The following is a 25755-nucleotide window of genomic DNA, read 5'->3' as shown; positions in this document are numbered from 1 at the left end:
GCACCAGTCAGTGTATTATTATGACCAATTTTGTTTTAGCCATGATTTTCTGTGGCCTTCTGTCTTATTAAGGTATCCCAGTTAATCAAGAATTGACTGTGTTCTCTTTGCAATTAGAGAACTGAGGCTCAGGAAGGTCAAAACATGCATATCACGTAGGTAAATATGTGGAAAAATACATACTCAGGTCTCTGTATCATTCATTACCTCATGATCAGGATCAATGCCAATCAGTTTCTTCAAAACAAGAAGACAAGCAAGTGTCCATATCGTGGCAGGTACCTACCTATAGGTAAATTTGACATAAACTGTGTTGCCAAAGGTGAAGTTTGCCAAGGTGGACTCAGTGTAAATTTATTTAGTTGAAATTGCATCTAGTGTGTAGAAGCATTTCTTCTGCAAGGGGAAAGGAAGAGTGTGAAAGTAACACAAGTTGATCATTTGGAAATCTCAGAAATCACACACTGCTTGTTTTAAAACTGAGAGAAGTGCTATCTACTAGAGCAACCTCCTTTGTGGTGTGTTGTAGTTGAGCACTGATTTTTTTTCCTAGTATTGGATCTCCATCGCCTCCCGGTGCCTTCCCTCTGTACCTAATCCCTCCGCCAGCCTGGCTCTGCAAGATGGGATTCATTTTCACACTCTTCTTGCCACCCCTTGCTTCAGTTTTAGGAGGATGAAGGTAGGGGATTAATCTGAGATGGTATGTGAAAGAGACATTCCCATGTTGTAGAAGTCAGTGTGGAATTTGAGGTGTACTTGTCGAGTACTTCGATGGAGTGCATTTTTTCCCTAATACATAGCTGTTTTCTCTGATTTTTAGTAATCTTAATATTTTTGGAGACGCAATATAATCTTTTCCCACAGTTAGCCACAGGCAGGGGTCAGTCCATCCCTGGGTGGTCATAATCACATAATACCAAATTACCGTTCAGTTCAACATGCAAAATGACTGTTGGCTCCACATGGATGTGTTTTGTTTTAGCTGTGATTTGGCCTTATCTGCCACTCTGACCACCATAAAATTTACGTTACACACACCACCTGTGTCACAGAGATGAGAAGATAAAGGTACACTACTCACCAAGCATCACTCTTAATACTCATGTAGCATCACACATGCGTGCAGTCTTCTTACATGGAGTATTGCCATTGTTTGTCCTTCAAAGATTCTATTGGCTGTGATTCAATAGGAGCCTGTGCCAGGAAAAAAAAAAAATCCAAGCCCCTTACTTTTAAGTACACATCAGGCCATTTGGGGCTGGCACTTACTTCTGAGTAACACACTGAGTATAATAGCTTTGCATTTTGAACCCTCAGAACGATGCCAGAGACCGGACATACATGACCCCCGTTCGCTTTTCACCACAAGGTAAGTATCTTTTCCTGTCTTGCAGAGAGATTAAGTTGTCCAAAGCTGCGCTTACAGTAAGGCTCAGGCAGGATTCAGACACTTTTCTGATTCCCAAAAGGCAAGCCTGTTGCCTCTACACACTGTTCCCTGTAGTGCTTGAGGCTCTGATTTGATAGAAGTGTTTGTGGGGTGAGGCCCTCTCCCAAGTCCGAGTCACAAAGGAGCAGTGTAAAGACAATTGCCAGAACTGTACCCATTCGGATTATGGACGGGCAGCCTTTCTGCAATACATGTTCCTCTCAGAGTGGGCCAGGGGAGCAAGCGGGCATGAGTCCTGTAGTGGAGAATGGGCTGCACCAGGTCCAGGTTGAGCTTCAAGAAAGAGGACCCTGAAGACAGATTTAAACCCCCTTTTGTTGGGACGCCTGGGTGGCTCAGTTGGTTAAGCGGCTGCCTTCGGCTCAGGTCATGATCCCAGCGTCGTGGGATCGAGTCCCACATCGGGCTCCTTGCTCGGCAGGGAGCCTGCTTCTCCCTCTGCCTCTGCCTGCCATTCTGTCTGCCTGTGCTCGCTCGCTCTCTCTCTCTCTGACAAATAAATAAATAAAATCTTAAAAAAAAAAAATAATAAACCCCCTTTTGTTAATTACCTGTCAGCAAACACTGCAAAGGCCTAAGTGAGTTTATAGTTCCAGGTCAGATTTCATTGAAAAAAATGTTATCCTAAATAAAAACTGGAAGAATCCCCACTTAATTCTGTTTCAGAAAGCAACGAAAGCACACAAAGATTGGTTGTTTTCTGAATTATCTCAAAACATGCTGGGATTGGGAGTGGATGGAGCAAATTGTACAGGTACCTACATTTAAGATAATTTGTAAATTATCAGTACAGTAGCCCTTGGTAAAAGGACTTATATAAGGCCCCTCCACCCATTGCAAGTCTCTTAGCTCCAGTCTGTCTTTTGCTGTGTGTGGCTCCAAAAATAACAAATCACCTCAAGTTACCCAGACCCACTCCAGTTTCTGACTCCCCCTACCTGACTACCTGTCCAAGGTTGGCTAGTACTTGTTCCTTTGTTATCTTGGCTCGAGTGTAACTTCGTTTATTTTTTTTTTAATTAATCAAAGGCGGGCCTACCAATTAGCAAGGCACTTCTTTCTTTTTAAGGCTACCGCTAATTAACATATTTAAAAGGTCTGTACAGAGGCTGCATTGAGTTGCTTCAGTGGGTGCTTCCTTTGGTATTTGATAAATGGAACTTATCCCAGTACTATGTATTATTTGTGGGTCTCAGTTCCAGCGAGAGTGTATTCCTGGAGCCTTTAAATCATCTGGTACGATGTGCCAGTCTATAAAGCGACAGGTGAACTGCACTGGCTTCCTCCACGGGCAACAGCTGAGAATGTGACTCTAAGCACTGCCAAGACGTAGCCTTTCTAGTAAGGACTGAATGTGACTCTTAAAATTAAGCCAAGATTCCCCTTTTTCTCCACTCCCCCCCCCCCCCCCCGCCACCAGATTGGGAAAGAAAGATTTTCGTCATTTTGGGTCATTGCCCTTATAAAGGATTTTAGTTTATCAGTTCACAGAAAGTGGTTTGGGTTTTTGGCTTTGGTTTTTTTGTTTTTTGTCTTTTGTTTTTTGGCATACTTCAGTAAATTCATTTGAAGATATTTTTGTCATCCTCATTAATTTTGTTTCTTTCAATATGAAAACATGGGCTTTTTTTCTAGCCTTATTTAGGTACAATTGATACTTAATAAACTGCACACAATTAAAGGTTACAATTTGCAAAGTTGTGACATATGTCCACATCCCTAAAACCTTCACCACAACCAACATACTGAACATAACCATCATTCCCAGAAGTTTACTCATGTCCTTTGGTGAGCTTTCCTTCCCAATCCCCCCTCCTGTTCCCAGATAACCACTGAGCTGCTTCCTGTCACTGTAGATCAGTTTGCATTTCCTAGAATTCTATATAAATGGAATCATTTAATATTTACTTTTTCTGCCTAACTTCTTTCAGCGTAATTATTTCGAGGTCCCTCCATGTTGCTGTGTGTGTGAGTAGTTCGTTGCTTTTTACTGTAAGTTAGCAAAGTCCATTACATGAAGCTACTACAACTTGTTCACCCATTCACATATGGATTGGCATTTGAGTTGTGTCTGGTTTTTTTACTGTTACAAATGAAGCTGGCATGAATGTTCATGTACAAGCCTCTGTGTAGATATGTGTGTTCATATCTCCTGGGTAAACACATAGGTGTGAAATGGCTGTGTCATATGGTAGACACATGTTTAACATTTTAAGAAACTGCCCAACTTCTAAAAAGTGATGTAATTATTGTTACCTTTCTTGCCAGTGGTAGGAGTTCCATTTGCTTTACATCCTCACCAGTATTTGATCCAGTCAGATAGTCAGTATTTTTCATTTTAGTCTTTCTAGGAAGTAGATGGCGGTATCTCACTGTGGTATTCATTTGCATTTCTGTAATGAACTGTGATGTTGAGCATCTTTTAATGTGCTTGTTTGCCATCTGTGTACCTTCATTGCCAAAATGTCTGTTCAGATATTTTCCCATTTTTCAGTTGGGTTGTTTTGTTTTCTTACTGTTGAGTTTTGGAAGTCTTAATATATTGTAGGTATAAGTTCTTTATCAAATCTGTGCTTTTCAAAGATTTCCTTCCAGTGGCTTGTGTTTTCATTTTTTTAAATGTGGTCCTTTGTACAGCAGTTTTGGATTTTGATGAAATCCATTTTATCAGTTTGTTGTTTTATGGGTTGTGCTTTCAGTGTTGTACCCAGGGAATTTTTGACTAACTGAATGTCACAAGATTTTTGTCTGTTTTCTTCTAGAATTTTTTAGTTTCAGGTTTTACATTTGTGTCTCCGATCCATCTGAAGTTAAGTATTGTTTATTTTGTGAGATAGGGATTCAAGTTTTTTTTGTTGTTGTTATTTAATATTCTTTGAATGCAAGGTTTTTAATGCTAAGTAGTTATTCTGTCTTAAACATATACTTTACCCCTTTTATTAGACATTACCAATTTTTATTCTTAAAACATACTTTGAACATGCTTATACTTAAATTTTGTTTCCTACCTTTCTTTCTTTCTCATTTTCTTTTTTTTTTTTTGGCTTACATTTAGAAATTTACCAGGTCAACATATCAGCATACATGAACATTTAAAGGGCTTTGATTACATATTTCCACAATGTAGTCCAGAACATTTTAACAGTTTACATTCCCACCAAAAACTACTAACAAAATTTAATTCTTATGGCAAATTTTGTTTGTTTCTTTGAAAGCATCAGGGATGCTCCGGGACACCCTCTCTTGTTCTCCTCAGCGTCTTTCTAACATTCACTCTGGCCAAGTGCCTTGCTCCCCGTCATTCTCCTCATATGACCCTTCTACTTGGCACTGGCAGGGTTAAGCAAACTCCTTGCATCTCTTGCCTCTTTTATGAAAACGTTTATGGGGTTGAATTTACATTTCTCCCAGCTCAGTAAAGAAGGCCCTCTTCACATCTGAGATGAAAAGTTCTCCCTTTTCTCAGGCTCCCATTGTGTCCCGTCTCCCAGAATGCTCCCTTTCTCTTCCCTGCCTCTTTGCCCTCACTAAGCACAGAAGCTGTCCCAGGTCTTCCCCACCTGGCATCCCGAGTTGCCCCTCAGCTACCAGCCTGTCTTTTTCTTCTCTTCCAGGGCAAAGCTCTTTGGAAGAAAGCATCCTTTTGTTGGAAGTCACTTCCTTCTTGCTCAACTGGCAATTCACATGGGAGTGTTGCTCCCTCCTCCTCCGTCCCCATTCTTGCCCTCCCTCCCACCCCACCCCGTAGTCTTTTCTGCTGAAGTGTGGTGTCTTCATGCCTAAGTGGTGAGCTCTAGGCAAGAATTTCAGGGTGGTTCTAGAACTCATTGTAGTTTTGTCTTTTTGTGGGGCTTGCCATCTTTTTCTTCCTTCTCTTTGAAGCTCTGTCTCTGCCCATTCCCTCTTTAAATTAGAGTGGCTGTCACTAGATACCACCATGACTTAACCATTAACTTGGTTTGAGTCTGTCTGTGTAGGAGTGAGTTGTACAGCCCTGTCTACTTCTTTGCATCTCCTTAGTCACTGTGGTCAGGCACTTAAGGACCTGTCCGGTTTCCTCTAGGAAGTGCCCGTTTGTGCTGCTTTTTGGCTCTCTGCTTTAGATACTCCAGCACCCAACTTCTGTATCTCATTTGAATAAGCATACCCTATACCTTTTTCCCTCCCCCCCCACCCCCCAACCCCCGTCACTGCCCTGAGTGCTTGTTGTCAGTGCTTCAGAATTGCCCCACTTCTTGTCATTAGTATGTGAGTGTATGTGGGATTCAGTGCACTTTTCTCATTTGAATCTTTACGATGTCTATAAACCACACTGCACTCCAGCCAGAGCATCATCTTTGAATCTGTAATAATCTGTGGTGCTTGTCTCAGAGTTCTTCTGGCATGCCCCCCCTCACACTCTCATGTCCCCTTTCCTTTAATGTACTTTCTTCAAGGTAAAAATCACCAGAACTCCATTGTATTCTTTTCCTTTTCTGACCTTCTGAGGTACTTGTTTATACCATAATATTGTTTTTTATTGTTGCTTTGTCCTTCTAATACTGCCTTATAAGGGCAACTTTTATTTTAATTAACAGGCATATTGCTTCACTTGGCATAAGGTGTCTATGCCATGGCTACAGCTGTCTTGGAGACTCCTTGAGAACAGGGGTCATGCCTGTTTGCATCCCAATAAGTTCAGATTGGTGCCGTACATAATAGGTGCTGGTAATATTTATTACATTGGTGTCAGCTACTTATCTTAATGGAGGAGGAGCCACATACGATGGAGCGTTGACTCTGGTCTGGAGAAATGAAGTAGACGACTTCTGTACAGACCTCCCAGCAATCCCTTTTCTCTCTTGCTCTACTACCCCTGGTGTTAGGCCTTCCTTACTTGTACCAACAGAACGAAGCTGTAAGTAATCCGAAAACTTGAGTACTTTGGGGGTACATGTTTGTGTTTCTTTGAGTGTTGCTGAAGATGGTCTTGCCACCTATGAATGCACTTTAAAATGAATGGTAGTCTCATTGTAAAGACACACTCAGGAGCTGAGCAATTGTCTTTCTCCTTACTCTGCCTCTACTCTGGGACATTTCTGGTTTGCACCCTTGCCTGCGAACACATGACCTGAGGAAATCTGAGAGGGTTTCTCCAAGCTGTTGTTTAGAACAAGATCTACACCTCAAAAGTTTTTCCAGAAACTGTTACATAGAAACTGTTAGAGATGTGTTTCAAATGTAAATGAGGGAAATAAGCAGCAAGTTTGAGGAATGACCGTAAACTGGGAGTAATATTTGAATAAAAATATGAACAATCTAGATAACTTGTGATTCGGTGGGGAGATATTTAAATCTAGGGGTATTGATTTATTTACTTTTCACTTTTCAGTGTACTGTAAATATTTTATGTGTTTCACATTTGTTTCTAACAGGAACTGAGCTAGATTTTCCGATAAAGTATAAAAATATGATAATGAATAAAAACCAGTTTGGCTCATACGCCATTAACCAGATTGGCTCGCACTTTTGTAATTTCAAACTAACTCTTCTTTTCTTTTTAGGTTGCCTCTTGGTGCTGCATTGGCCGTATTTGGCACCCAGAATGCTTCATTCTGTGATGGTCTATTAATAAGGTTACCTTGTAGAGTTTGGAGCAGGGCCTCAGGTAGGTGGCTTTTATCATTATATGGCATGGCTTTCAAAGTGATCCATTATTTCAGTTTCAGAATAATTTAAGACACCGTATTAAAAGCTTTGAAAAGCATGCCACATAATAAGCATGCCACTTACTATTTTAAGGTCTATCAATATGGATTGTGTTCAGCAGGACTTTATTAATAGTTATAGTCTAATGGAAGGATTGAAATACTGGCAGTGAGCAGTCTTCCTTACTTTGTGCACAAAATGCATAGCTGCCGTAAAAGCTTATTTGTTCATGTTCCCCAAATAGCCCGCAGATGAACTTTTAAGCTCCTCTTTCTCCTCTTGCTCAGAGTGATAGACTATCCCATGTTACCACTATGTCTTCTTCCTGTCTACTGAGAGGGATCCGATGAACTCCGGGCAGGTGGAGAAGGCTACTCGCTCTGCTTGCTGGGATGGGGCAGATGCTAGAGTAAGGAACTTCGTGGGGCAAGAGCAGTTTGCTAGCCTGGTTGGGAAGGGGACACGCCCTAGCATCTGGGCTTTCCAGCCTGTAGGTGCAGCTCAGTGGCACAGAATTGATAGTGATACTTGGAAGTCCAGGCGCCTGTGGATGTGGGACCAGGTAAGTCTGTCAGCAGGACCTCACACACAGGATCAAGGTTTAGAGGCCAGGACCCTCAGCCCTAGGGAAGTAAGAATGGTATGAATAAAGATGGCTAGGCCAAGTGCCAGAGGATAGGCTCAAGGTCATAAACTCCACTGAGCGCAGGCAAGGGGCGGGCCCTGGGGAAAAGAGGACACAGCCTGAGAGCCAGGCAGGGTCCCCTACTGTGCATGAACAGAGTTTTACAGTCAAACAAAATGTACATAAACTAATCTGGCTAAAATTCCTAACACAGTATTCTCTGAAAATTAAGCATTAAAATCTAGTTAGCATAAATTTTTAGTCATTTGCATATTTATATAGTCAGTTTTTTAAGATGTTAACGGTTTTTCAGTGTTGCAGATTATGGGGTTTTTTTTTTTCCTTTTCTACTTCATTGTCATTTTTGAACCGCTTTTTGATGAAACTGGTTTAGCAGCTCGAAAAAAGAAAAAAGTTTTTCAGTCCTTTGATGGAGCCAACTACATTTATGTAGATTTTCTCCTTTTTTATTTTTCTTTTATCAGTAATCCCTCAGACATTTTTTCTGACATTTTCAACATCATCCTTACATTTTAATTTCCCATAAAGAACATCCTCTTCCAAGATTTTGAATATTCCTTTTTCTTTCCTGTAAAACTTCATTGGCTATTTCCAAACGATAAGTCGGAAGGGATGCAGGCTGCGTGCGCACAAGGAGCTGTGGGACAGAACATGTGAAAGCAGATATGTTCTGAAAATCTGGGCCGATGGAGCGCACCCCAGCTATGTCTCCCTGCCTGTCGGGCCACCTGCAGGCCCCTGCTAGTATGTGTCCACATGTTCCTAGCTTTCAGCATCCCCTGACAGAAACTGGAGGGACCCCCACCCAGGTGGTTGTGATGCTCCCCACGTTTCTCCTCTGCCGTCTGAGCAAACAAACAGCCTCCTCCTACAGGGTTTGTCTTCTGAGCCTGCTTTATGCTGATGTGAAATTGCAGAAACACCAAAACATGTTTACCTGCTGTTCTGATTTCTGAAATCCCTTATCAAGACTATAGTCATGGTCAACAAATATTTATCAAGTGTCTGCTACATGCCAGGATGCTGACCAGGTGCTGGGGGGTGGAAAGATGAATAATCGTCTCCCTGCAGCTGAATTTAGAATCCCCGGGGGTGGGGGAGACAGGTCATCTCAAGGAGAGTGTCACAGTCTGTATTAGAGGTAAAAGGCACCCCCAGGCATAACATTGTGAAGTTCTTTCTCGTTCAAGTTAAATCGGTCTAGGAATGTAATTACCAAATCTCTTCTGACTGGGGTGGCCTGGGCAGTGTATGTATCCTCTGGAGGTGGAGGAGGGAGTGGCCACCCCGACTTGACATTTTTGCCTAGAGTTAATCCTATTTACTCAACTATAGGAATACATAGAGGTGGTGGTTTCCAGAGGTGGTTGTGACCTGCAGGGTTACACGGGCATAACTTAAGGACAGAGTAATGGCAAATACAGAGCCTTCCCTGGACTGGGCTCTTTTTCATGATACAGCTTAATGCTGCTCAAGATTTTGTGTGTGTGTGCATGTACACACACACACACACACACACACACACACACACTTATATCTTCTCGTATAGCACAGTGCTAGCCTGTATTTCAAGTGCACTTTATTTTGAGATGGCTTAAAACTAATTCTCTGCATGAGCTTTTGTAACTACATAAAACCTTCTCTCCTCGTCACTTTTGTTTGAACATGTGCTGTTTCTGCTTTCCCATTTGCATTTGTAGACAGACACAGTAGGAGTGCTTGGAGAGTTCAAACATGGAACCTAGATGATGCTGTGTTCGTCATTTTAGTAGTATCAGTCAGTTAACCCTAAATGAATGGAGGCATGTGCTCCAGGTGTTTGTGGTCCATTCGTGTGAACATTTTTAGAGTTGATGTCTGGCGTTTTTGTTGTCACCCCAGGAATATAAGAAGTCAGTAGTCATAAAAACAGCCCCTCACAATTTGGGAAATAGGCAATTTTCAAATTGGGCTGACCTGTGAATCACTTACTTTATACCTAGCCAGAGCACCAGTATTTTAGAAATGTTTCATACCAAAAAACAAAGCCAAGAAAAGCTCTAAAAGCCATTAAAGTCTTGATAAAGCAATCTTACTTGGTATTCACATATCACTGATTTCTTTGCTCTCTCCCAAGCACCATTGCTTCCCTTGTAAATAGTTCCCCTCACACATCCTGTTTGCAAATACTAAGATCACCCTATGTGATGAAAATGGAAATACTTGATATGCCACCCATGTGTATGTTTTTAGCTTTTTATTTTGACAAGACTAATCTTAGGGGGGAAGAATCCTCCATGTACTTTTTTAAAGGAAATGCTGACTTCTAAGTCACGGATCATTAAAAGAGAGGTTTTAAAAGAGAAGAAAAAAATTTTTACTTAACATGACATTTATGTTCTATAAAATAAATAACCAAGAAAATATTTCAGAATTGGAAAACAAAATTTGATTGTCTCTTCCTTCTCTCTGGGTACTCTAGAGAATGTAATAAAACAGCCATACCCAGGCTCAAGGTGGCCCACAAGGAACATCCTAATTGTACAGAGAGAGAACTGATGTTGGGATTTGTGGGTTCCACTTTGGAATCCATTGTTTTTTTCCTGTTGGTTCTTAAAAACAAACAGGTCGGCTTTTTCCCTTCACTTGTCTGTTGGGTTTTATTATTTGTACATTAAACATACTTTCTACATATGAGTATGGCTAAATTTTATGCTAAGTGTCAAAAGGGGTGTGCTAGAACTACGTTTTAATGAACTGCTCAGAAGTTGTAAACATCGAGTACAGTCATTCAAAACAGGCAGAGTTATTTTTACTAGTTTTAGTTAACTATGACGTCTATAGGAAAACAAGTACTGTAGTTGTCAGTATTTGGGGTACAAAATGTGTTAATCAGGTACCTACTTAAAGCTTTGGTGGGTCAGGCACAATCCCAGCTCTTTGCCCTGTCTCCTGCTTCTTTCTGTCCTCTTGAGGCATCAGCAGCCCCATCTCACCATCTGACCATCCTGCTATATCCTTCCTGCTGTGTGTCAGGCATGGGTGCAGGTACCAGGCATATTTTCACTTGAGCAGTTTTTATTAGGAATGGGGACTGGATCGATATTACCTACTTGTACTGATTCCTTAGCAGCGGATCAGTCTGAGAAGGCTTGTTCTCTGAAACAAATAATTTTAGACTTTACAACAGTTGCTGCTGTTTTAATCTAAGCCTTTACAAATAGCCGGTAAGTTTCAAAAATACCTTGTTAGTGGCTTAGTTTGTTGGACCAAATTGTATCCATACCATTATTATGTTTTACTTGAACATAGGTACGTATATTCTGTCCTGTGTCTGTTATGGTGATTGAGCAAGCCTATAGTTCATTTTGATGCTGGAAAGCACATGCCCTGCTTTAATTACTTTCATTCATTCAAAATAAATAAATAAGTAAAACTTTACTTTTAGGGGAAAGAGCAGTGAATAAATAAAACTGACAGAGATCCTGCCCCAATGCCGCCTACAGTCTGTTTTTAATAGTCTTGCAAGATATACTTCTCTTATTTTCCATTAATAAGGGATTCTACACACCTACAGAAATGGAATGCAGTGAAAATTTCCACATAACATTCCTGATCAAAAAAGTGTGCTGACTATGCCATTGCCCTTACTTCAGTATTGGTCTGCTATTCCTTGTTAATTTCTTTCACTTCTTATCTGAAGCTCTGTTATGTTTTGTACATGTGAATTAAAGTATTGACTATTGGTAAGTTTCCTTTTGCAAGCTACCTATTTATATGAAAAACATGTTTTAAGCAAATGTTGACATTTTCTGCATTGTTTACTCATGGTGTTTTATGATTAGCATATGGGAGCATAAATAAAGCTTTGATTATCGATGGCATTTGCCCTTAATTATCAAAGTGTGTGTTTGACTTTTAACCTAAATACGAACAAATTATTGATGCAGGTAAGTGTCCTAAGAATTCACAGCTGTTAGATGAGTGACTGTGGAATTGCACGTATAGAAGCAGTACAGGGCTGTTCTTACGCCAGCATTGTCATAGGAATTTGTTTTAGTAGACCCTCTGATGTATAATTCATTTTTGCTTGTTATGTTTCTGTGTGAGTCACTGTTCTAGAATGTAAAACATAGGATGATGAACATGTGTGTGTGCACACACACACAGTGTTCCCTTTACTTCCTGTTTTTATGTATGCGAAGTTGCCCTAGAAAATAAATGTGTGTTTCCGTACCAGCAAAAACTGGAAGGGCGTCCTGAAGTGTTGTGACTTTCTCAGAGTGAGTTGAAATGGGTATATGGGTATATTGCTTCACAATTATTAGATCAAGGCAAAGAATTTGAATCGTTTGAAAAGCATAATAACTGCTCTTTGACACATAAAAAAGAAAGGTGAGAGAAGACATTTTGTTGTAGACTTTTCAGAAAATAGTAGTTACTTTTTAGAAGTCTTTCTTACTTCTATAAAAAAGAACACAGATCAGTTTAGTTGACATTTTAGTTAGGATTACATAAATGCAAATGGTATATTTTTCAATGTTTATTTTATCAAGCCATATAATAATGAACTCTAACTGGCTCCTGGTTTCCTTTGTTTGGGGAAATAATTAGCAGCCCTTTGAAATTATTGGGTCACTCATAAAAACTCAAAATAGTTAGATTGAAGTTAGGGAAATTAACTGTGACTTTGGAATTATGTTCTGCGATAAAATGAATGAAAATCTTGGCTTTATTTATTGTTTTATTTCAGGCTAAAGTATAGGTAATTTTGTAGACTATACTAGTATTTCAAATCAAGATAGAAATTTTAAACTATATTGAAATGCTTCAACTCTAAAGTTTTTATTATAAGTGCCATTGAAGAATAAGCATCACTGAAATTTTTATGAATTATTTGAGATGCAATAAAATTGATTTGGTCAGGAAAAATACAAAAATGTATTGTTTACTAGTCAGCTTCTATATTTGTTTCTGCCCAAATCACTGTCCACTCAGATAGATATGCTAGTTTTTTAACTGTTACATAAATTACTTAAAATTTACTTTGCAAACTGTCTTTATTAAAAGAAGCAAAGTCTTATATTTGTTTCCTTTTGCGGATCATATTGGCAGTTCCAACAGAGAAAATAGACACTGTTCCCTGTTCTTGTCTTTTAAATGTAATATGGGATTTATCCACTTGCGTAATGGTTTGCCAACCTACCCTTCTCCTAGAATGCAGCCCTGTAAGAGTGGAAAAAGGAATTTTTAAGGCTTATGCCCCTTCTTGACCACATACATGCTGTCAGGATAGTCAGCTTCTATGAGCCTCTCACATTAAAATGGCAGTGATGATAAATGCACCCACCTCTCAGGTCCATTGAATTTTCCAGGGAGGCCATAGAGATGAAAACACTCTATACTTGCAGGGTATTTATATTATTAAAATAACACAATACACAAAGCAGGCTTTCATGTTCTTAACTACCCTACCAAAACCTCAGTATGTGCCCTGGGCAAGTAAGTATTTACAAAGTTAATTTTATTATTTTACAATTTTGATGTGCGGAATTCAGTTCTTCCATTTATGCATGTCCTGTGCTTTACAAACGAATGGAGCTTTTGCTTTAACTTTTTAAATATCTTTTATGAGTCTGAATTTGTATTTTTCTTGTTTTTTCAACTATGAGAATAATGCTGCTTTCAAATGTACCTCTATTACTTTTGTAATGATGCTTGAATGTTCTCTAGTAAATATTGTATTTACACATCAAATTTTTTAAAGTATGTGAATATTTGATATTAGGAGAAATTAATTAGATTTGTGTTTGGAACATTATGTAAAATTGTTTCCGTTTAGCTTGTCATTGGTGAATCCTTTTATTATTGTCCTTTAACCATTTGATTTATATTATCCCCCTCATGCTCTTACAGTCGTGAGTTCTGAACATTCAACTTTAAAATATTCAGAGCTTATTAATTTCTTTGTGCCCTGTAGTCTCTACAATTGATAATACTATAGTTGTTTTTTCTGCCTTTTGACCATTCTTTTCTCATTTACTTGTACAATCAGGAATTATTAACAGATTTTTTTCTCTATGCATGTTCTTAGTTAACTGAAGATCATGCCAATAGGCATTTTTTACAGATATTTTAATATTTTTTCAACAGTGATCTTTTAAAACCCAATGATGCTTTGTTCCTGATACCTCTGCAGCAAACCCGTATATAATTTCCCTTGCATGGTTTTGAAATCTAAAGAGTGCAGAGTTATTGCTCCATTTTAGCAATCCTTGCAGCATTCTGGGAAATAGATCAGCAGGTGTTGCAGGTAGCAAAAAGTGCAGCTCAGAGATACCCTCCTTGCACAAGTATGTGTCCCGTGGGCAGATGAGTGCTTACTTCAGGAGTCTGCTCTTTTGATAAGGTTCCAGATGCACTGACTTTGTCTGTTCCATAATATTATTAAATTTAATGAAATTTTGATCAGTTTCATTTAAAGATAGTAACCCTAATATCCATTTCTCTCAGTAGGCAAGTTAGATTTTAAAAAATTAAAAATTGAATTTGGGAAAGAAGCGGGAGTCATTCAGCATCACAAAATGCCATTTATATAGGTAATACTACTTTACTTTTTGTTTCTGCATTCATTTGGTCATGTAAGTGTGCTTAGAACTAATAAAAATTTGCAACTGGTGAAAATTAATGCATGACTTACCAGCAGAGTATGGAATGTAAGCATGTGCCATGAAATTGCAATTCTTTTATCCTTTATTTTCCTTCATTTACATACTGATTCCATTTAGAGTGTAGTCCATTCTTATTCTTTGTTTCACAGATTGGCCAAAATGGGAAGGACTGGATTCCGCTCTCTTCCACGAAGAGTCAATGGGACTGGCTAAGATCAAGGTCTGAGGCTTTTTCCATCTGTCATCAGGTATGTATTGAACAAGAATCACTACAGTTCTCTGCATGTTTCTTTAAAGTATTTGATATGCATATTATGAATGTGGATTCAATGTTGAGTTCACAACCTTATATTATCCTGTACTTTTAAATGCACCTGTAACTAATTTGAGTTCTGTAATATATTGAGATGAAAAGCTATTATTAGCCATGAAAAAATTTCAGCTGGTCTTAGAAAAGTGTAATATTTGAAATCTGCAGTTCTTCATTGCTCAGTATGTACATCCAAAGATAACAGAATTTACTTGTTACTCCATATTATCACCAACTTTAATATAATCAAATGTCTGTATATTGTTTCATGGTGTACTTTCAATACTTTTTTTGATTGACTTAGAAGTTACATTTTTTTCCCCAACTGGAATTCTCTGCCCCTTATGCTTGGAACTCATAATACAACAATGACAAATATGACCAGTCTTTGAAATATTTTCAGATACTCGTTATATACAGGGACTTAGATATTTTGCATTCCGTGCTGATTTTACAGTTGACAAGTTTATCAGCTCATTTCCCACAGTGTTCTAAATAGGTGCATAAAAGCATCATGTTAGGAAATCAAAAAGTCAAAATTACTGGGTTTTTTTCCTGTCTTGGCAGAGTGCTTTCTGCCAATTTACAGTGCCATTGCTCGTCACAGCAGAATAGTTCTGGGAGAGCTAGAGAAACTGTCTCTTGAAGAGAATGTAACAGGAAAAGAACAAGTCCCTGAGAGTTAGGAAATCTAAAACTGGGGAGCATATTGTGTTAGCATTAGTAATGTCAGTTGTGTTAACTGTGTTAATGTCACTTTTAAACTGCAGAGGAGATTTAGACAATTCGCACAGCTTGAAGGGAAGGCCTTGTCTGTGTCTCCCTACTGATAAAGAACGGGTACACAAAGCAGACACTGGTTAACTTAACCCACAAGCCTTCCATTTCAATCAAGTGAGTGGATAACAGCCCTATTTTGCCTGTTTCGTGACAGCCTCTACGTTAAAACACAGAGGGATGCACTGTAATATACACTTAGTCTTATAGAAGTTAGGTTAAACAGAGAGCCCCTGCAAAAGTGTAACTGGAGGGACGCCTGGGTGGCTCAGTTGGTTAAGCAGCTGCCTTCGGCTCAGGTCATGATCCCAGCGTTCTGGGATCGAGTTCCGCATCGGGCTCCTTGCTCGGTAGGGAGCCTGCTTCTCCCTCTGCCTCTGCCTGCCATTCTGTCTGCCTGTGCTCACTCTCTCCCCCCACCTCTCTCTGATAAATAAATAAAATCTTAAAAAAAAAAAAAAAGTGTAACTGGAATTGGCAGGACTCAGCAGGACACATCTGTCTCTTACAGGCAAACTAGGGTCAGTCCGATGCCAAAACAAGGGCTATAAAGAGACTGGTTTTTGTTTGTTTCTAAGTAAATAATAGGTGGAAAAGTCCAACTGAGTAGTGGTTGATTAATCATCATTTAGCCACATGCAGTTTTCACTTCAAAAAGCAGATCTTTTTCGGGGCGCCTGGGTGGCTCAGTGGGTTAAACCACTGCCTTCGGCTCAGGTCATGATCTCAGGGTCCTGGGATCGAGTCCCGCATCGGGCTCTCTGCTCCGTGGGGAGCCTGCTTCCTCCTCTCTCTCTCTCTGCCTGCCTCTCTGCCTACTTGTGATCTCTCTCTGTCAAATAAATAAATAAAATCTTAAAAAAAAAAAAAAAAGAACGATCCTTTTCAAGAGAGGCTGTAGGTCTCCTCATTTCTGTGTCTCTTAGAAGTACTTTGCCAGATTGGCAGTCATGAAACTTGAGTCTCTTTAACTCTTTTGTATCAGGTGGATCTTTGGGGAGGTGGTTTCTCACTCTTAGAAATACAGTTAATAATATTTATTATCTCTTGTCCATGAATTTCCAAAGGTTCCCATCAATTCAAACATTTCTGTGTAAGTAGACATGCTCTTTGCCATGTGATCCGTACATGTCCTTCTTCCTCAGAGCAGCCATAGTGCATTAAAGCTCTGATACACCTTTTTACCTGAAATGCCTCCGTAATGCTGCGTCCTCGCACAGGTATTGGGCTCCAAGCCAAAAGTCACACCGTTGTACTGCACATGGGTTACAGGTGTGCCCAAGACTGATATCCTCAGCTCTTCGGGAGGCCTGAGGACTCTGGCTCATGCACTAACCTCAGTGTGCCCAGTGAACAGAATCATTTTTTGTGATGTGCAAAAAGGTGAAGAAACTTACCCTGACCAAATCTTTTTCCCCCAAGTGATAAGGAGCCATGATCCTCACCTCAAATAACTTCACAAGGTGTTACCATTTCAAGAATGTGCATTGTTACGAAAAGAAGTCATTTCCACTCTTGACTCAGAAATCCCTCTGTGTGTGCTAACACTGGTATCAAGAGCAAATTTCCACTCTGGATGGTGCCTTCAACTCTTTCAGGCCTCCCGTGGCTGCATTAAACACTTCTTCCTTGGACTGAATGGTTCACAGGGTGCCTAAAAGAGTTTCTAGTCGCTTCTCTGTATTTCTCTATAACACAGAGTCCAATTAGAGTTTACTTACACAAGTTAAGATGGTTTTTCAACCTTAAAATATTTGTAGAAACATTTTTCTGTTTTTAGTCAGATTTCTGTTGTCTAATCTTACCTTGTCGAAATTGAAGCTTCATAGTGCCACTTTGAGTGTCATGTTTTGATGCTTCCTGAGAGTTCCTGCGATCACTACTGCCTTGCCTAAGTACGACATTTGTCAGGTGGAATTTCTGGGGGTGTGTGAACTGTTCATTCTGAGCAATGCGTTAATATGTATTTTGGCAAATGTAAAGAGACCTACAGATATTACATTAGACCAGCTGAATCCATTTTATGGTTTCTTTTTGAATTCAAAAGCATCACATAACAAATAAAAATTTTAAAAATTAAATTTAGTTACAAACTAGTTGTTTCTTATTTTTTTTTCCAGTCCCTTTTTGCTTTCTTTTACGACCACATGAAACTTGAGAAGCCACCTAAAGCTAAATCATTTAGTGGAGTTGGGCAGTTCCCAAGTGTCCAACAAGAAGGCCTGCTTTAGGCTGCGATGGCCACTGTCATTCCTGGTGATTTGTCAGAAGTAAGAGATACCCAGAAAGTCCCTTCAGGGAAACGTAAGCGTGGTGAAACCAAACCAAGAAAAAACTTTCCTTGCCAACTGTGTGACAAGGCCTTTAACAGTGTTGAGAAATTAAAGGTTCACTCCTACTCTCACACAGGAGAGAGGCCCTACAAGTGCATACAACAAGACTGCACCAAGGCCTTTGTTTCTAAGTACAAATTACAAAGGTATTAAACTCTATTTGTCTTTCAGATTATATTTTCTATTATGTTGGCCATGTGAAGCCGTTGTAAACGTATATATATTTGTATACACATTCTTGAGCTGCTTTGCAGAGAGGAAATGTTAACGTAGATTAGATGTTGGCTAGCTTTAGTATGCTAAGTCACATACTTTGATGTGCTAGTGTCTTTGGATTTTTTTTTTTAATGAAATGCTTATTAAGAGTAGAATTTCCGTTTGTGCAAAGAGATTACAAGGAGAGGGTATGGACGTTTACGTGAGTATGTTCATCCTCACTCACTGGCTTTTGTAGTAATAGCTACGAACCAGAGAATCCTGAAGTGGCAACTTCAGCGGCTCGAGTTCTGCAGTGTTTAGGGGTATTGACTGTCCTTGTAGCGCATGTTAAGTTAAAGCGTGTCCGTTAGCAGGGAGCCAGCCGGTTTTAGCATAGCAGCTTAGCTTCCATTTGAAAAGTGACTCCCTGCCATTTGTGTCATGATACTGACAGAATATGTCTGTGTTTCAAGGCACATGGCTACCCATTCTCCTGAGAAAACCCACAAGTGTAATTATTGTGAGAAAATGTTTCACCGGAAAGATCACCTGAAGAATCACCTCCATACGCATGACCCCAACAAAGAGACGTTTAAGTGTGAAGAGTGTGGCAAGAACTACAACACCAAGCTCGGCTTTAAGCGTCACCTGGCCTTGCATGCCGCGACGAGCGGCGACCTCACCTGCAAGGTCTGCCTGCAGACTTTCGAGAGCACGGGAGTGCTGCTGGAGCACCTTAAATCACACGCCGGCAAGTCGTCCGGCGGGGTGAAAGAGAAAAAGCACCAGTGCGAGCATTGCGATCGCCGCTTCTACACCCGGAAGGATGTCCGGAGACACATGGTGGTGCACACGGGAAGGAAGGACTTCCTCTGTCAGTATTGTGCACAGAGATTTGGGCGGAAGGATCACCTGACTCGACACATGAAGAAGAGTCACAATCAAGAACTTCTGAAAGTCAAAACCGAACCGGTGGACTTTCTGGATCCATTCACCTGCAACGTTTCTGTGCCTATAAAAGATGAGCTCCTCCCGGTGATGTCCTTACCTTCCAGCGAACTGTTGTCAAAGCCATTCACAAACACTCTGCAGTTAAACCTCTATAACACTCCGTTTCAGTCCATGCAGAGCTCGGGACCTGCCCACCAAATGATCACGACTTTACCTTTGGGAATGACGTGCCCAATAGAGATGGACGCTGTCCATCCTTCTCACCACCTTTCTTTCAAATACCCATTCAGTTCTACCTCATATGCCATTTCTATTCCTGAAAAAGAACAGCCACTAAAGGGGGAGATTGAGAGTTATTTGATGGAGCTGCAAGGTGGCGGGCCTTCCTCATCCCAGGATTCCCAAGCATCATCATCTAAACTAGGGTTGGATCCTCAGGTCGGGTCCCTGGATGATGGTGCAGGGGACCTCTCCCTGTCAAAAAGCTCTATTTCTATCAGTGACCCCCTAAATACGCCTGCCTTGGATTTTTCCCAGTTGTTTAATTTCATACCCCTCAACGGCCCTCCCTATAATCCTATCTCAGTGGGGAGCCTGGGAATGAGCTATTCCCAAGAGGAAGCACATTCTTCTGTGTCTCAGCTGCCCCCGCAGACACAGGATCTTCAGGATCCTGCAAACACTCTAGGTCTCGGCTCCCTGCACTCCCTGTCAGCAGCGTTCACCAGTAGTTTCAGCACCAGCACCACACTGCCACGTTTCCATCAAGCTTTTCAGTAGGCGTCCCAGACGTGGACTGATCACAGAAACCTATGTGTAGCCCTGCCTTAGAGGACCATTTTTATTTTAGTGCCTACTTTAAAACCGCATAAAAACTTCTGCTTTTGTACAGTACCAATTTTCATTAAGCCAGTATGAAATAGAAACAAGCTTTATAAACGAGCTTTGGAACCATTTGCGTTCAGTTATGTTTACCTGGTATTTTGTCCACACTCACTGCCAATTGTCATATTTTAAGATGCTTTTTCCTCTAGGAAAGCCATTATTAGCAGTAAAGTCTTACGAGTCCCACATTCAAATTGCTTTGAGATCTTAAAATTTTCAGTTCTGTCCAATAACAGTGGCTCTAGCTTTTGACATTTGTCTCATTAAAGATGTTTGCAACAGAATGTACATTTTCTAAAATGTATATGAATAACCTGAAAGTTTTTACATTTTTACTCCTCTCTAAATGGATTCATAAGCAAATGTTTTCAGATGAATTCAGAATCCAGTCTGGGGAGATAATAGATGTTTCTTAGATATACCATAATTTCAGGTCAGTATATTTTGAAGACTTTGCTGTTGTCTGGCTCAAATATTTGCCGTCTATATTATGCACATACAAGGAAAACAAAACCTAAACACAAAGCACCAGTATTTATAGCAAAAAAGAGACTCCTGGTGAGGTGACACGCATTCCATGTTACTCCGTAGTTGGCCTTAAACTTGTATGCAGGATGTTTTGCCACATTGCAAAGTCGCTCTTTCCAGTTTAATAGTGCTCATTGTGTTACAGCATCCGAGTCTTCAGAGTCAGTGTATGGCTAGATCTCTTTAATCATTTCCACCTCTCATGGCCAAAGGGTGGGTCAGGTGCAGCCAGCAATTCTGTTTTAGTTGTCAGTCCACAGTTCAGAATCGAAAGCCATTGTGGAACCACAGATGTCAGGGGTGTTTATCCCAGAGTGGACTGTCTCTTCTTCTGTGGCGTGATAGTCTCCTACGAAGATAGATGTGAAGCCCTTGGTTCTTGGGAACTTGTCTAGGGACCCTGTCCCTTGTTGCCAGGGTTGGAAACTAGACTCTTGAGGAGTAAAGGAAAAGCATATCGCTCACATCAATTCTTGCTGAATTTAATACAGTTTTCTTTCCCATAAGAGCCAAAAGCAGAAAACAAAACAGCCCTACCCCCCATGGTATCTTTCTTATTCAGTGTTGATTTATCTTTCCTTGCTATTTTCAGATGGAGACTTTAAAATTAAATGCATTAGAAAGCTATTTGAGGAATGACCACAAAGTTCTAAGCAACTAAAAATATATACAGTAAAACCCCACTTTTACACGTCTCTGGGAAATTGGGGGAGAGCTGCAAATCCGTTAAATTTCTAGAGGGGGGAGAAAACTAAAGCTGAATAAGCACTGTCTTAGGTAATGTGAAAGTAACAATTAAGAATATTGTGTTCACTGAATAAAGTAGTTATTGTGGACTTTCCTCATATTAGACAACCACCATAGCCTTTTTGAAGGTGAAATTATACTTTTCTAAATATTGGTTGGGACATCAGCCTATGAAACATATCTATTAAGCACTTATTTTGGGACCCTGTCTTTTGGGGTGGGTATGAAGGGGAAGGTTTATAAAAGAGTATATATCTCTTAAAAAAAAGGAAAAAAAAAAAAAGAAAAAATATTTGAGCACTCATTAGCCCTATACGGAAGCTTCTTTTTTCATTTGTAGGGCCAATTATCACTGCAGATTGTGATGTTTACCAAGAATTTTTAAAAATGAGTGCAGATTACTGAATATAATACATTATTTAAAATATTTGGGAGTAGTATAATTTGTGGAGAAATGTAAATTGTAATAATGTAAATGGGGGTTTCACTATATATATTATACATACACACACACACACACACACACACACACACACACATATCGCACTTCATAGAATCAGAGTTGCTCTCTTAAGGGAGCTTTGGCTCCTGATATTTTATCATGCTCCTATTTTTTTTTTAATTCTAGGAGCAGTAGTTTTTATACTTATGTATTTAAATTTTATTATAAAAAATACATTTTATTAAAAAAAAAGTGTGTTCCAAAGGCATTAAAATTATATATGTTTTAATAAGGAAATACATTTAAAATTTTTCAAACTGCTCCTAAGCTTTTGATTAGGAGAATATTTGCTCTGAAAGTAGACTTTTAGCTCTGCTTTATTACTGCTTCCTTTAGTTTCTATGAAACAGATTGCTTACTTAAATCATTAGTTGAATGATTAGTGTTCAATATTGCTTTAATCACCATTTTAAAAAAAAAGGAAAAAAATTGGTGACAGAGCACAAATAAATAGAAAATGTACTTTTACACAGAAGTTACAAATACAAGTGTGGAAGCACTACTTTGTCTAAAATTTGCTTAAGGAAAAGTCAAATTAATGACCTGAGACGTTGGCCTTAGCAGGCTGTATTTCACTGCTAATAAACAACTAAAAAAGGGAGTACCAGGATTTATTCAGTAAGACATTTTGGAAATGGGGAATGGCGCTATATATATATGTATATTTTTAACCTAATTCTCGCCCTGCATGGAATTCAGATACATGGAGGCATGTCTTTTAGAGCACCAGGGCGAACATTGTAGTCTTAATTTTCATGTGAACACCGCTCTGCCTGTTGCCACCTCCTAGACTTGAGACACATGTGAGGAAGAGGGAATTCGGCTTGTGTTTTTCACATTGACTATACTGGTCACTAAACCCTTTCTGAGATTATTTCTGTTAAACATGAGGCAGATTCATTTATTTTAATTGCGCAGTGATTTAACAAGGATGTAACTCAGAACTGGCTCTTTTTTTTCTAGAAAAAAAATTGACATTTGTTTTTACATCAACTGGATGTGATTAAAAATAATTACTGCCAATGCTGTTTTCATTCTCCCCATGGCCAGAATCATCATCTTTGAAATTTCTAGTAGTGCCTTCACTTGGTTAAAAAAAAAAAAAAAGGGATTATCATTAAGTAAAAATATTTCAGTTTAGAATTTGGACCTCAGACAAGATATTGAACCTCATTCAGTTTGAACTTCCACACATGTGTACGAATTCAACCACCAGACACAAGCATGAGTGTGGAAGGGTCTCAGCACTGTAAGCAATATTATCCGCTGATGTATGCAAATATCATCTTTATAGTTACTGGTCACTGTTAAAACTCACATTTTAAAAGCTATTACCAAGTACAGTTTTCAGAAACTTAAGTTGTCCTGGCTGATCACACACCACTCTTTGTGCGACTTTTTAATTTCACTTAGTGTTTTTTCCAAGCTATGTATTTTTGCCTATTTGTTGCTTGTGCTTTATTATTCTTAGTCATTTGTGGAATATAGTGATATATTGTGTTAATTTGGACAGTAGCGGTTTTTAAAAACCATATACTGACTGAAACATGAGCCAGAGCTGATTGCTTTATTAAGCTAATAATGAATGTTAAAGAGTACATATTTCAGGATCATTCATCTAGTAAGCAATACACATATATAGGCCAATATTTTTTTAAAAAATAGAGCTTGGTCAACCTCTATACTACACATATTACAAGATATAGCACTTTCAAAACGAATCTAAACCTTTACAGAAACTTTCTTATAGGTTATGCCTTTTATTTTAAGACTTATTATAATTTGTTTCAAGTGCCATTAGATGATATATATGTAGGCCTTTGATATATAATGCTTTGTGTTCAAAAATGGTAGATGTATTTTAAACAGGTACATTTTTACAGTGTTTTCTTATCAATTTGCTATATTGCACAGAATCAGTGTGTGTCTTTTCATAAGGTTTTACAATGGTTTATTTTTTTACAAGGTTTACGTGTTTCAAAACACACTGTCTTCCCAGTTTGTAAATTAAAAAATACCAGTTCACCCAAGTTGCTTCTAGCCTACTGAGATCCATGTGACATTGGAGGAGGTCTTTTAAATGTCGAGTATTCCTCATTAGCAATAGCGGACTGTTATCTCTGCCAAATAGTGCCTAAGTTGACCTTGTCTTATTTGTTCTCACACTGTGTCAGCAGCCGTGTCTACAGCACAGATAGTCTGTTGTGATTCCATAGATCCATGAAAGTCGCCTTGTGTAGTTTTGTGCTAGAAACCCATACGGAGTGCCTTTTGGATCACATAAACTGGTAACACCTGCGTTGGTAAAGGCACACACAGATCATCACCCTTAGGCCCTTCTCCGTTACCAACCCTTTGAGGATGGAAAGGCAGTGTCTTTTGATAAGTTTATCTTGCTCTAGAAATGACGGAACTATTGCTAATGTTTGAAACACTTCCTTGTATAAGCTTCAGTGGTACAGATGAACCAGAATGAATGTTTATCTTCTCAGAAACACTCCTTCAATATTATGTTGGATCATGCTGCTAATGTAACTTGGGATACAACTCTTCATGGTGCTACAAACGTCTCTGTCTTGTTCAGTCGTATTTTTTTAGCCATAGGAAAAAAAGGACTCCATTAGGCGTAAAGGTGTACAATATATTTTTATACTGTGACTTAATCTGTCATTAACAGACTTTTAACACCACCCACCACAATGTATTCACGTGCACTTGCAAAAGGAAATCTTGGACGTGCAAATGTTATCAGAACAAACCCAGCTTTTGTCCACAAGGTGACTCTAACTCAGAATGAAAAGTGGGCTTTGTAATATGGTGTGGAGTGAAGAACATGCTGTATGTTACTAACAGCCCGTTGAATTTAACAAAAACTGGGAATCCATTAGGAAATGGATTGCATCATGCCTGAACATAAGCTGGACTGCTGAAATTGTATTTTTAGCTGACGAAAAAGTGTTTGGACTAGTACTCTAAAAAACGTTTGAATGATAAAGTTTTGAGTCAAAATAGAAAAGAAAAATCTGCATTCCAGGCTGAATTTTGTATATTTTTATTGCATTTAAAATCGCTCTTCTGTGATATTGGGAGATCAAGTGGCTTATCATGTATATCATGTACTTAAAATGTATTCACAAACTACTGTTGTATTTGTATAAAATATAGACAAAGATCGTATTTTTTGTGTGTGTATAAGCTCTGTAAAATAGCAATCACATTCTGAAGCTGCAGTGATTCTACATTTTCAACATCCACATCCAAAGAAGCAGGCTATTTATTGTCCAGTTACCCAGATATAAAATATTAATTTGCTGCTAACGAAACAATAGTACTGCAGCTTCTTGTGGCCTACAGTGTTATGTTTGCTGTAAGAAAAAGATATGTGAACTCCACAAAATATATGAATAAAATTATAGAATGGCTTTAGATAATGTAGATCTTCCTGAAATTTTAATAGATGATACATTTCTATTGGGTATCACTTTTTCTTTTCACTTTGAATTTTAAATATCTTCTCATTGGGTAAATATACAATTCTAATAGCTGACTCGAGGACAATACTTTGTTGTTGAAACGAAATGTAAAATTCCAGGGTGTCCTTCGTTTTATTTTAAAACTTCTGTACTTTAAAGGAAGGATAGAAACTAAATAAAAAAAGTCAAAAGATCCTGCATCAGAACTGTAATCCAGATGAGCATCCAAAAAAGAACTCCACAAAAGGAATTAGAATGTATAAATCAATAATGTCTCTTGTTCGTGTGAGAAAAGATTGGCATTAAGCATTCCTTTAACACCTGCTGTCTGCTGGTACTATCAATTATCCTTTTGGAGGTTTCCTTTGGGCTCTTTGTCTAAAATGTTGCTGAAAACCCTCCCTTGGCAGCTCTCTGGACCAAAGCACGCACACCACTTCTAAGGCTCATCAGTGAAACAGGAATGCAGAGAGCTACATTATCTGACGATTCAGTTAATAATCTGAGCAGGAATCAGCTGTAGAAAACATGTTTTATGTATCTGATAGCCTCTTTCAGGGGGATAGGAAAATTCTTTTTTACCTTTGGCTTTCCTGTTTCAAGGCTCTCCCACT

The 25755-nt window shown here is 39.1% G+C and overlaps 1 protein-coding gene across 4 annotated transcripts in view; it reads left to right on the top strand.

Annotated features, from left to right (window-relative positions):
* Positions 1-21823, top strand: part of PLAG1 (PLAG1 zinc finger) — a 48603-nt gene extending 26780 nt beyond the window's left edge. The window contains exons 2-5 of one of the 4 annotated variants that reach the window (XM_032316333.1): positions 6997-7100; positions 14587-14685; positions 17645-18003; positions 18529-21823. In XM_032316333.1, coding sequence (XP_032172224.1) covers positions 17762-18003; positions 18529-19786 — 1500 coding nt within the window. In that variant the 5' untranslated portion in view covers positions 6997-7100; positions 14587-14685; positions 17645-17761 and the 3' untranslated portion in view covers positions 19787-21823. The other 3 variants (XM_032316334.1, XM_032316336.1, XM_032316335.1) reach the window with 3 other exon arrangements.
* The last annotated feature ends 3932 nt before the right edge of the window (positions 21824-25755 follow it).

The sequence above is a fragment of the Mustela erminea genome, chromosome 16 (assembly GCF_009829155.1).
Source record: "Mustela erminea isolate mMusErm1 chromosome 16, mMusErm1.Pri, whole genome shotgun sequence".
Lineage (NCBI taxonomy): Eukaryota > Metazoa > Chordata > Mammalia > Carnivora > Mustelidae > Mustela > Mustela erminea.
The sequence above is the reverse complement of the archived record's forward strand: the minus strand, read 5'-3'. Positions and strand labels throughout refer to the sequence as shown.